Below are 12,324 nucleotides of genomic sequence, written 5' to 3' on the forward strand. Positions count from 1 at the left end.
GGTACTAAAACGGATCAAAACTAATAGCTTAGGTACTCAACACATAATTTACCCAATATTTTATCAAAGTACAAATTAAACAAATTATTAAAAGATAGGTATTGTATTAGATATTTCATTAAAGTACACGTCTCAAATATGATAATTATCTTATTAATTAGTTTTATCAAAACTAAATAATAACAAATCAAATCATCACCCTTGGATCATTTTTCTCTTACGATAGACAACCTCGGTGTCCAACCCGAAACCGTCAACTTTACGTACACGAACCAGCTCCGATCGCCGGAAAATTTTTGTCAACGGCTTAATGCTATACAAATCGTTAGCCGAGTACTTATCGCTGCGTGTCGAAAATGCCACGTGTAAAACGCAGACACCGTCAGGCTTCAACGTCCGTTCGATCTCCGCGGCGAACTTTTGGGGTAAATATCGTGGTTGAAGACGTTGGAGAATTCGAAATCGAACGTGTCGTCGTCGAAAGGTTGATTATGGAAGTCGCCTTTCACGATGAGCGGCGGGCAAGGGACGAGGTCGATGCCGACTGCGTCGGAGACGCCGACTTGTCTGAGCGCCTCCACTTCTTGGCCGACGCGGGCGCCGATGGAGAGAGATTTCGAGGATTTGGATAACAGGTTCTCGTCCATCAGCTCTTTGAAAAATCTGGAGAAGACTTTGACCTTGCGGTCCCAATCACGGGTCGTCCATATCTTCCGTAGTTTCGGGTTCAGGGTTTTGTTGAGTTGGCGTTGGATGTAGGCGTCGTAGGCGGCGTATCCACGTCTAATTTTGAGGTCACCGGAGGAGGCAACGGCGGAAGGAGGAGGGTGATCGACGGCGGTGGCAATGGTAGCAAGTAGGGCTTGGGAGCGGCGATTCTGGAGAAAAACGAAGAGCAAGAGCGATAACGAGATTATTAGAAAGTACTTCAATACAGAAGGTATCGTCTTTGCAATCTTCATGCTTGCATGAAATGAACAAACATAACAAATAACACTATTTTTAGGTCTTTTTTCAATGAAAATTTGCAGAAAAAAACTGCGTAATTTGATCGATTTAATTAGCCATCGATAAACCCTAGCTCGGTCTATGATGAAAATATTGAAAAAAGGCTTATTGTGATTATAATCGAGGAAAATTTGTTATTTCGAAAGTAATTAAAGAGAAAGTTCCATTAACATGGTGCAATACAAAGATCCACACTTTCTCACTGAGATCTCATCCTGTTATGCTGGTTCAAAGCTGGTTGCAGAATATTGTACGCCACCCAAAGCAGCGCCGGAGCCACGACGAAGAGGAGTGTACCCCTATTGTCACTCGAAGCAGCATCGGCCACTATGGCGATTTCACCGGCCGATGCTTCCGGCGTATACATAAACCCCGACGCAGCCAACCCTCCGAGCCCTAACCCAACGATCACTCCCTTGGTGCTCCTCATTCGGTTAAGCTGGTTAAGTGCCGGTTGGAGGATGTTGAAGAGAACCCAAGCGACGGCAGGGATGATGGGTAGCAACAGGGCTAGACCGCGGTTGTCTCCCACGGCTATCTCGGCTATCTGTTGCGCCGCGAAGGCGGGATCACATGAGCTCAGCGTCGAGAAGATAGCTCCGGCAATGGCGGTCCCGGTAAGCGAAGAAGAAGGAGAGGAAAGGTTTGGTTTTGAGATTGAAATGAGAGAGACTGTTTTTGGGCTTGGTTTTGACATCGGATTGGCCATCTTGTTTGAGTTGACGCTTAAGCATTTCGCATTGAGCATCGCCATTGTAGCTGCACTTGCTGCCATTTTTCCCCCTCTGATTGACGATATGGGTTTTGGGGGTATAAATTTAACGTGAAACAAATCAAATGGTGTCCAATTAAAATGAAGATTTCTGGATTCTTTTCTTATCCAGATGATAGGAGAGGTGAGAATAGGGATGGACATGGTCGGGTTGGTTCGGGTTTTTGTTCCACCTGACTCAATCCGACCCGATAATAAGGAGTCCTCCACCCGAGACCCGATCCGATCAATATAAGATTTCATCCGATCCAACCCCAACCCTATATATAAATTAAAAACCCGACCCGACCCTACACGAAATAATAAAAAAATATTTTTATTCAATAAAAACAGTGATTTAATTAAAAATAATAATATATACAAGAGTATTATTGTAATTATTCTTAAATATATAAGATAAAATTATATATATTTTTCGGGTTTGATATTTTTCATTCTAAATCTGAATTCGACCCGACCAGAACAACACATTAAAAAAATTCAATCCGACCTGAACCTGATTTATTAAAAAAAAACACGACCTAATCAGGTCGGATCGGGTCAAAACCCATCTGCTTCGGGGTCCCATGCCATCCCTAGGTGAGATAGTATCGTGCTTTCGTTTCACATTATATCGGACTTTGCAGGCCTACTGTTCGATGAAAAGCCGCAATGGAGCCCAATAGAAAGGCTAAGCTGTCTATTCCCATCTTAAAAGGACGAAGTCCTAAGCCTATCTTTGGGCTTCTCTGTCTGCGTTTCTCTTTGTTTCATTTGTCTTAACTATTGTGGTAACAAGTTGATGTTAGGGATCAATATGGGTTGAGTTTTTAGTCAATTCGATACGACTTAAAAATATATACATTTTTCACTTGAAATTTAATTCGATTCGAATTTAAATAATTTCATTCAATCCGAACCTAATTTAATCTGAAATAAATATATTTATAAAAAATATTAATTTTATTCGATAAAAATAGAAATCTAATTGAAAAATAATATACATAGGGATATTATTGTATTTATCTCTAAATATATAAAGTATAATTACTTTATTTATTGGGTTGGGTATTTTCACCTTAAATCTAAATCCTCTAAAAATCTGACCCAACAACACAAATTTTATTTTTTTTAAACCTGATACAATATGATCATGTCGGATCGAAACCCGTCAGATTCGGGTCACATGTCCATCACTAGTTGATATCTTAACATTTTAGGAAACCACATTAGGGATGGAAATGGTTGGGTTTGTGACCAACCCAACTCTACTCGAGAAAAATATTCATTGCTTTCAAAATTTGACTCGATAAAGGTTACGAAAAACTCTCTTTGGTTTAAAATCTGATCTGTTTTTGGGTTCACACATATATATTTCTCATTTTTATTCGATAAAATATAATTCTAATTAAAAAAAATATAGAGAAGATTATTATTGCAATTATACGTAAAAGTTTAAGGGATAATTGCACTATTATCTCATATCGAGTCACATAAGATATTGTTACCTTAAACCTGAAATCAACTTGACCCAACCTTACTCTCTAGAAAACTTAGCCTAACGTAAACCTGAATTTTCAATAACAAAAAACTCATCTCTATAAGGTTAGTTTGGACCCCACCAAATTCGAGTCTCATGCTCATTCTTAGAACACAATCAAAAAGATCAATATACGTCGTATAGAACGAGAGTGGTGTTTCTAAAGTAAAGATTTGAATCTAAATGTTGCATAGATCATAGAAATACTGTTAAAAAGCAAAATAAAATTCAATCTAACTTAACTCTAAACTTAATCAAGACTCAATGCAACAATCCCAAGCAAAAGGATCCACATGGGAGAAGGAATGTTAAGGGGACAAAGATCACATGGGGAATTGAGAGTTGTACTATTTTAAACACAGAATTAAAGGAAGAAGAAGATGAAGAAGATGAAGAAGAAAGGTCACATGGAGAGAGCGTGGCTTGGCCCGATAAACATGGCCACCATGTTTACGTTACCTGTTTTACGGTCCGTACGGACTTGTCCATGTGCCCACTCCACCGTTAAAGTCCAACGTCCGAACTACCAATTATAAGCTAAGCTAAAATCATTTTTATAATAAAAATATGTGTCTATATACAAATTTATAAGGCTTAAGAGCTACTTTTATCCTTGTAATACATCTAATTTATCATTGTTGTTCTTATAGTATTTTCTTATTAATTTAACTCTCATGATTGCTTAATCGCGTCCGTGTTTAAAATATTTACAATTGTTTAGTTTTTTAAGTTAGGGTTTAGACTTTATGATTTAGGGTTTAATATAATGCAATTAAAAAATTTCGAGGAATGAACTGATGCAAAAATATCATAGGAACGAGAATGGTAAATAACAACATGAATAAAAGTAGACCTTAAGCTAATTTATAATATTTGTAATTTATCTACATGAGTTTTTCGACATTATTAAATGTTATGATAAGTTTATTACATGCACATTATTATGATAAGTTGACCACGCACGTTGTGTGTTAGAAACTACATGCACATGCATGCTTACGTTTCAGATGATGTCCTGGTCGTACAGTTATCTGTTAAACCAACGGCTGCCGATTAAACTAAAGCGCCGAACTGGAATGCTGAGTTCACTCTGTTAATGTTTGGATTTGACTTTGAATGCTTATCATCCTTATAAAAACCTCTCTTATCTCTATCATTTTCCCCAGAATTTTCCTTTTCCTTTCAGTTTCTCCCCTGTGAAAAAACACACACTGAAAAAGGTTGTTTAATGCTTAAAATGGCAACCCCATTGTCCCTCTTTCTTCTTTTCTTGCCTTTCTTGGCTCCATCCTCCATTTTCTCGGCCACTTTTCTAGTTCAAGACACTGAGCAGGTTGTTCAACAAGTCAGCGAGTACGTATTTCTTTTGTATCTCATCGAGCTTTCATCGGTTTGGAAATTTAACACTGATTGTGTTTCTAAATGTGTACCGTGTGTTTAATTTATGCAGGAGCATAAGGAATGCTACTATAGCTAGGAGGAACCTGGGATTTTTCTCGTGTAAAACCGGTAATCCGATCGATGACTGTTGGCGGTGCGATCCTAATTGGGCGAAGAACCGTAAGAGGCTAGCCGACTGCGCCATTGGGTTCGGTAAGCGTGCCATTGGTGGACGGAACGGGAGATATTACGTTGTGACAGATCCGAGTGACAGTGATCCGGTCAACCCTAGACCCGGCACCCTTAGGCATGCTGTTATCCAAGACAGACCGTTGTGGATCGTTTTCGCTCGTGACATGGTGATCAAGTTGAAGGTCGAGTTGTTGATGAACTCGTTTAAGACAATCGATGGCCGAGGCGTCAACGTTCACATCGCTGGGGGGCCGTGCATTACTATACAGTACGTGACCAATATTATAATCCATGGGATTAACATACATGATTGTAAGAGAGGTGGGAATCTTTATGTGAGGGACTCTCCTAGGCATTATGGTTGGAGAACTATATCCGACGGAGACGGCGTGTCGATATTCGGAGGCAGCCACATTTGGGTGGACCATTGCTCGTTGTCTAATTGCAACGACGGACTTATCGACGCCATCCACGGATCGACGGCAATCACCATTTCTAACAATTACATGACCCATCATAACAAAGTCATGTTGTTAGGCCACAGTGACACTTACACGCAAGACAAGAACATGCAGATCACCATTGCCTTCAACCACTTTGGAGAAGGGCTTGTGCAAAGAATGCCTAGGTAAAAACAAAAGACATTATCACCGTCTTCGTGATTATAAACTCTAAACCCTAAACACGAAAATAACGACTGTATTCGATTTTTTGCTCGTGAGCAGATGCAGGCACGGATATTTTCACGTCGTGAACAACGATTATACGCATTGGAAAATGTATGCCATCGACGGAAGTGCTAACCCTACCATCAATAGCCAGGGAAACAGATTTCTTGCACCAGATAATAAGAATAGTAAAGAAGTGACTAAACACGAGGATGCACCAAGGAGAAGATGGAAGAATTGGAATTGGAGGTCAAGTGGGGATTTGATGTTGAACGGAGCGTTCTTCAGACAAACCGGCACCACTGCGTCGTCAGTTTATGCAAAGGCGTCGAGCCTGAGTGCTAGACCGTCTTCTCTCGTCAGCTCACTAACGTCCGGAGCCGGTGTACTGGTTTGCAAGAAGGGGCGAAGCTGCTAGGCATGCATTGGGAACCAATAGCAATAAACACTGTAAAAGATTGAAATAATTGAAACATAGACAGTTGATCAATAGATTCATGTTTCTTGTGTATATTAATCGGCAAGTTCTCTTCCCCCCACCCCCGCCGCCTCTTTTATCGTCTTTTGATGATGTATACGAACTGCAAGCTTTAGTCAGCCTGTTTCTGGAAGAGCCTATCAGCTAACAGAAACAAGAGCCTACCAAAATGTTTGATAAATTGAATTTTCAATTCAACCAAAATGACCATCCAGATCAGGTGGTAGAGCATAAGGTTCTTAATATTGAGATCGTGGAATTGAGTCCCACGAAAGATATTTTATAATTCGGAGGTCTCCTACGGAAGCTGCTCTCAACCTGGTGTTGAGGATAACCTACTATCCTACCTCCCCTTACCCCATTATATATAGGAATAAGGGTTAGCTAATTTTTTTATCGGATTAAGTTTCTAATAATAGGAAGGATTAAGGCTTAAAGAATAAATTATGAAAGTATACAAATCAATTATCACCGACTCCAAACACTCATTAATAAATATTAACGATTTGAGATTTTTTTAGGTAAAAATACTTAAAACATAAATTTAATGTGACTTTTTAACCAACAGTTTTTATCGTTAACTATTATGATACTAACGTGACATTCATAATGTTGATGTGATAATCTACTGTGTTAACATGACAATTCAATGTGGTAGATTAATATAGCATATGACATTACAGATAGATTTAATTGGTAACTCAAACATGACAGATAAATTATCACGTCAACACTATAAACCAAGGAGATGCACTTGACCCTATAGGGGACCAAGTCCAATATATTAAGGGAAGAAGAAAAAATTAAAAAATTTGCATTCCCATTTTATTATAAAAATTAGAATTAAAATTTTTGAACCTCCATTTTTAAATTCCTAGATCCACCACTAGTATAAACCATCACATCAACACCATAAACTAACGCGTAATGTAACGATCAAAGACAAAAACGTTATTTAAAAAACCACATTAGATTTATTTTCTAAATTAGATGACCACGTTAAAAAAATATAATACAAGAACTACGACGATTTTTTTAAAAAAAAAGAACAGGGAATTTTGATGCTTTTTATCTTTTTCTTTTAAAAAAAAAGACATTTAACCAAGTTAACTAAATTGAGACGGCCTTTGATTAGATCAAATAATCAACAATCGTACAAGCCATATCCTCCTGTTATATTTATATTTTTATTACCATGTTTTATTTCCCCCCATATTATGTAATAGAATCATATCGAAAATTATTAAACTTAATTGCACTTAATCTAATGAACTGATCGGGAAGTTGGTACCAAATTTACAATTTCAAAGATAAAACATTGAAGACAAGATAGACACAAAAGTATGGGAAATACTAAAAGGCCCCCTTGGTTTTAGATTTTCATGTTTGGGTCCTAACTTGATGATTCCGGGTGGTAAGAAGAAAAGGGAATATGAAAATCGATACATTGATGATTGAAAGTAGGGACTAAATAAAAGAAATAAGCAACCATTGTCAATAAGATGAGTTCATCATCTTACTTCAACCCGGGGCTTGGCAGTCCCAAAACAAGTTCTCTCAAGTGAACAAATATTGTTCCGGAGCGAACCAAACCAAACAATCGAAATCAAGGTAACCCTTCTGGGTGAATCGATTTCGGAATTATACCTCAGTATTCCGATGGAGAAATGACATCGTCAATTTTCAAAATCATCTTCACAACTTGTGTTGCTAGTAAGATCTGTTGCTGCTTCCCAATCAGAGTCTCAAAGACGTCTTGCTGCCGCATATCGTTAGTCCCAACATCATTGCAGTCTATTCCATAGTGTGGATTGTTATCCTGGAATCGAATACAAGAGAACGAAATTAACGATATACTACATGGTGGAGAGATTATAGAAGATCAAAACTATTATCATACAAATTATAGTTATTACCTTAATTTGCTGAGATTTCACTGCTGATAGTGTTTCGATTGGTTGGAGACCGCTGTTCTCAGCCAGGGCCATGGGTACCGAGTCTAGTGCATCTGCAAATGCCCGGATTGCGTACTGCAGGTGAAAACAAAATTTTGATGTTACACAATTACTACAACAAAAAAGAATGTTAAGGTACTTCGACGATTACATGAGCTTCTTCTTACCTGCTCAACTCCTGGATATTTATCTGCAGCTGCCTCGACAGCAATTGAGCAAGAAATCTCAGCTGATCCACCACCATAGACAATAGCATTGTTGCGAATGAGATTCCTTGCCACGCATAATGCATCATGGATACTGCGCTTTGTCTCCTCTATCATCATCTTGTTCCCTAATGAATCATCAACCACAAAGGACCCAAGCCTTTATGAGATTATATAACTAATCCATATCGATTCAGCTTGCATTGCACGCCTTGGAATATTCTTTTTGTTACTTTTGGCTCAACAACATTATAAAACAAAGTAAATCCTTTCATGGTTCTGTTTTATGATAAACATGAGTGAATGGCCAACCAGTTCTAGATTGATCAAGAATGAAGTTGTCCATAAACAAGAATGAAGAAAATAAATTGCATACCGAGGAAAAAAGGAAGCAAGAGATCTCTTCACATGTCAAAGTGTCGTGTAAGTTTCTTCCTTACAGTTCTCTTCAACCTAGCCATTTTCCCATTTGTTTATTTGGTTTTAAGAGTTGGCTGGTAAAGACATCCATGCTCTAAAACTGTCCAAGAAATTTTTTGGCACTAGATACTATCTCTAAGAATATATCAACAAGTCTTACTATTGAGACTACGCTTGAGCATAACCAAGATACAAAGTCAAATTATGATGACTCATTATCATCAATCAAACATAAACCAAACGGAAGGGACAAGAGTCTACCTCCACGAATAAATATGGTTACAGCCCTTGAATTTGCACAGTGTTCAATGTACAACATTTTATCTTTTGTGGTGCCAAAAGACTTCTCTCTGACCATACCAGCCTAAAAATAGAGTTAAAAAACAAATAAGTGTTTGTTATAAGAGACAGATGCAGTGCCTGGGGAATAACCTGAAATTTTACAATGTAAATACTTCATCAAACCTAAATTGCTAGTCCAAATGAGCAATGCTTTAGTGCTTAAACAAAAAGTGATCAAATGTTAAGTCGTCTCACTTTTGCTTCACCAGTTGTCCTCTATCTATTGAATCAAAACATTTTCCTAAGTAGGAATTTATCAAACACATTTCTAAGCAATGAAACACAGACAAGGAAAAAATGGAGTCAACATACCCTTCCCAGCTTTTCCGGGGTCAACTCCTGGAACCTAGGCACAATCCTTCCACCTATAAAGATAAATATAATTAGATCGCTCATTAGGTTACACGCCATATTAGCAACTAGAAATTTACTTATCATGAATTTGGTTACCATGTGGCCCATGTCTTCAAATGAAAATAAGATACACAGAACAAACCTGTAGCTATCGCTATGAGCTCCAACTCCACACCACCAACCCATCTGACAGCAGGCAAGTTTCGGTTCATTAATAAATGATTTGCCTCATCATCAAAGCCCCATTGACAGATGACCAAAGTTGCACCGACATCCTGCAACAAAATTACTATCAGAAAAGTTGTCTACCCCAAAATTGCAAAGATGACTAACAATTATCCACCTGCTTCCCCTTGTCTCATCAAAGAGAATAATCTAAAGAAATGTGAAAGACCAACCTAAATTGAAAAAGAGACTCCATATGAACACAAATCTGCAGCCATACCTTGCACTTCTGAACCATGTCATCGAAATACTTTTGCTCTTGAAGACGTAAAGTTTGAAACTTTTCCACTGTATCAATCTCCACCTTATGTTTGGTCTTTGGCTTAGGTGGCTCAAACGGGCAAGTTAATATGGCAATTTTTGCATCTTCAATTTGCTTGGGCATCTGTGGATGACTCATGTCCTTATCAACAGTAATTCCATATATTAGTTCAGTATCCTCCAATTTTCCCCCAACTTTCCCCTCGACCTTGATCATATCTAAATTGACATCTTTCCTCTCTAGATCAGCAACAGCAATAACTGCTTTAACAGAAATCTCAGCCAAATGGCGCTTGCATCGGTTCACTCTGTAAAACAATGAAAATGATTACAAACTGGCTTCTCAATACTAACAAGTTTATGAACTGCCAGCTCACAGAAAGAGCTATTTCAATTGAAGCACTGCATAATTCAGATGGTTCATGGTCCTGCATAAACACCCTAGCTGATTTGCGAATATCAAAATAAATCAACACAGATTTTATTTGAGGATCAGTAAGCCCAAAGGACTACTAATCACAATTAAACAATATACTAGCAAGGTAAGGCATTGAACAATCACTTGCACACAGTGTTCTTTCCACACAAAATGATATTACCGCCTGCAATTTGTCTACCAGCTTCCATGACATAATGTGCTAAAGGGAATATTAATGGCACCTTGCACTGATCAAATTATTGTCTTAAGGGAAATCTTTATTCAATTGCAAACTATAATACATGACGAAATATGTAATACAATACAACTATGATTATGTAATCAGATGTGGCAAATCCTATTGGTGGAGACAAGTAGCAAAAATGTAGAGTAGATGGCATTTGCATATTAATTAACCTTCAGACAGAAGGTACCATCTTGAAACAAATTAAACATGATTAACACCTTATAAAAGACAAAACTGAAGCAAAAATAAGTTAGTATAACGCCTATTTAGTTGTGATATGAATGTTTCTAGTCCAGCATTGGGCAGTCTAAGCATTGTGAAGGGCAACAGAAAACGTAAATTACAGCAATAGACCACGAGAAAGAGCTAGGAAACTTACATTTTAGAGGACAAAGTGGTCATGCAAGTTTGAACCAGAGGCTCTATATTTGCTGCTCCAAAATCAAACTTCTGAGATATGTGCACCAAATGTTCAACAGCAATTTTCGAAGCCATTTCATACCCCTCTGCAATCCGAATGGGATGAATCCCACATTCTAGTAACCGTTCTGCCTGCTCGAGAAGTGCTCCAGCCATGACAACAACACCAGTTGTTCCATCACCGATTTCGTAATCCTGACTCCTAGACAGTTCAACCAACAACTTAGCAATTTGGTTGTCAACATCCATCTGTTCCAATATTGTCGCTCCATCATTTGCTGAAAAAACATCCATGAAATAAAGAAGAAAAACACATCAGGGGACTTCGAACATAATACATCATGTAACTTCACCAAAAAAATATAACATCCAGAAATATGAACTCCACAAAGCTTTCTACAGAAACATTAAGCTTATAGTTTTATGTTAGCAAAGTTCAAAAACTAGTAAGCTCAATGAAGTAACCACGAACTACTAAAATCACCAAATAGCTTACTTTAACTAACTTCTCATTCCGAAGCTCGAAATCAAACAGATCCATAACCGAAAATAATTTCCAAATCCTAATCGAGTTTCCAGAAGCTTAATGATCAAAAGCAAACATTTAAGAGAAAAAGAAAACAAAAAGGAAAGAGGTGGAAAGGAGTTAACTGATGGTGACATCGCCGTCGGGGCTTTGGAGAATCTTATCCATTCCTTTGGGTCCGAGAGAGGTCCGGAGGATCCGAGCAACGGCTTTACCGGCGGCAATGTTGGCCTTTTGAGCTTCGATACCTCTCAGCCTGGTTTTCTGGTCTTGCTCTTTGAGTATAATGAAGGGCCTCCCGTACTCATCGAAGGCCAACGCCATTTCTTCAAAAGCTTTCTCTACTGCTTCTTCTTCTTCTTCTTCTTCAGTGTTTGAGTCACTTTGAGTATAACGAAGGGCTCGCTTCACGTTTTGCTCTGTACGTTGAATGCCCTAAAAGAACCAGTGATTTCATTTCTGTCATATCTTTGGGATTTGTTCGGTTGTCTGTATTTGGTTAGACTTAAGCCCGTTTCTCACATTAACATTAAAGTTCTGTTTGGATTCAAACTAGGGAAGAGTATGGTCGGGTTGGATCGAATTTCTAATTAAATCAATCCAATCCAAAAATTATATATTTTTTATGTGACTCGAATATTTTTCCGGATTAATTCGGGTCAGATATTTTTTACCCTAAACCCGAATCCGACCTAATCCGATTCAAATATAATCTCTAAAAACCCGACTCGAACCCAAACCTAATCTTTTTTTAAAAATCTTACCTGATAGGGTCGGATCGGGTTCAAGACTCGTGTCCATCCCTAATCCAAACACTTATTTATTTATTTATTTTTGAATCGTCTAAGGTAATTATAATATAATATTTGTTCGAATATTTTTATTTAATTAATAATACACATGCTCTACAAATATAACTATTCAAATGTCAAT

At 37.9% G+C, this 12,324-nt stretch overlaps 3 protein-coding genes and 1 pseudogene across 3 annotated transcripts; 1 reads left to right on the forward strand and 3 right to left on the reverse strand.

Moving 5' to 3' along the window:
* Positions 1 to 195: 195 nt before the first annotated feature.
* On the reverse strand, positions 196 to 962 carry LOC120149506 (annotated as a pseudogene).
* Positions 963 to 1,150: 188 nt separating this feature from the next.
* LOC120149384 (photosystem II core complex proteins psbY, chloroplastic-like) lies at positions 1,151 to 1,804 on the reverse strand. The gene has a single exon (XM_039162184.1). It carries the CDS (start codon positions 1,781 to 1,783, stop codon positions 1,208 to 1,210), a length of 576 nt encoding a protein of 191 aa, XP_039018115.1. The 5' UTR covers positions 1,784 to 1,804; the 3' UTR covers positions 1,151 to 1,207.
* Positions 1,805 to 4,536: 2,732 nt separating this feature from the next.
* LOC120149412 (probable pectate lyase 5) lies at positions 4,537 to 5,957 on the forward strand. Its single transcript, XM_039162206.1, has 3 exons — positions 4,537 to 4,652; positions 4,750 to 5,499; positions 5,597 to 5,957. Exons 1-3 carry the CDS (start codon positions 4,537 to 4,539, stop codon positions 5,955 to 5,957), a joined length of 1,227 nt encoding a protein of 408 aa, XP_039018137.1.
* Positions 5,958 to 7,444: 1,487 nt separating this feature from the next.
* LOC120149450 (T-complex protein 1 subunit epsilon-like) lies at positions 7,445 to 11,831 on the reverse strand. Its single transcript, XM_039162228.1, has 9 exons — positions 11,517 to 11,831; positions 10,825 to 11,143; positions 9,740 to 10,088; positions 9,437 to 9,569; positions 9,253 to 9,305; positions 8,860 to 8,962; positions 8,140 to 8,306; positions 7,934 to 8,047; positions 7,445 to 7,836 (listed from the first exon to the last, which is right to left on the reverse strand). Exons 1-9 carry the CDS (start codon positions 11,713 to 11,715, stop codon positions 7,666 to 7,668), a joined length of 1,608 nt encoding a protein of 535 aa, XP_039018159.1. The 5' UTR covers positions 11,716 to 11,831; the 3' UTR covers positions 7,445 to 7,665.
* Positions 11,832 to 12,324: the final 493 nt, after the last annotated feature.

Source organism: Hibiscus syriacus, unplaced genomic scaffold, assembly GCF_006381635.1.
Source record: "Hibiscus syriacus cultivar Baekdansim isolate YM2019G1 unplaced genomic scaffold, ASM638163v2 tig00111005_pilon, whole genome shotgun sequence".
In the NCBI taxonomy this organism is placed as follows: Eukaryota; Viridiplantae; Streptophyta; class Magnoliopsida; order Malvales; family Malvaceae; genus Hibiscus; species Hibiscus syriacus.

Excerpts from the sequence above, each read along its gene's own strand:
- LOC120149384 (XM_039162184.1), bottom strand. The coding sequence starts at position 1,783 with ATGGCAGCAAGTGCAGCTACAATGGCGATGCTCAATGCGAAATGCTTA.
- LOC120149450 (XM_039162228.1), bottom strand. The coding sequence starts at position 11,715 with ATGGCGTTGGCCTTCGATGAGTACGGGAGGCCCTTCATTATACTCAAA. Across the intron at positions 8,963-9,252 it reads CCCCGGAAAAGCTGGGAAGG|GCTGGTATGGTCAGAGAGAA; the intron begins GTATGTTGACTC and ends CTCTATTTTTAG. Across the intron at positions 8,048-8,139 it reads AATATCCAGGAGTTGAGCAG|TACGCAATCCGGGCATTTGC; the intron begins GTAAGAAGAAGC and ends TTTCACCTGCAG.
- LOC120149412 (XM_039162206.1), top strand. The coding sequence starts at position 4,537 with ATGGCAACCCCATTGTCCCTCTTTCTTCTTTTCTTGCCTTTCTTGGCT. Across the intron at positions 4,653-4,749 it reads GTTGTTCAACAAGTCAGCGA|GAGCATAAGGAATGCTACTA; the intron begins GTACGTATTTCT and ends TAATTTATGCAG. Across the intron at positions 5,500-5,596 it reads CTTGTGCAAAGAATGCCTAG|ATGCAGGCACGGATATTTTC; the intron begins GTAAAAACAAAA and ends GCTCGTGAGCAG.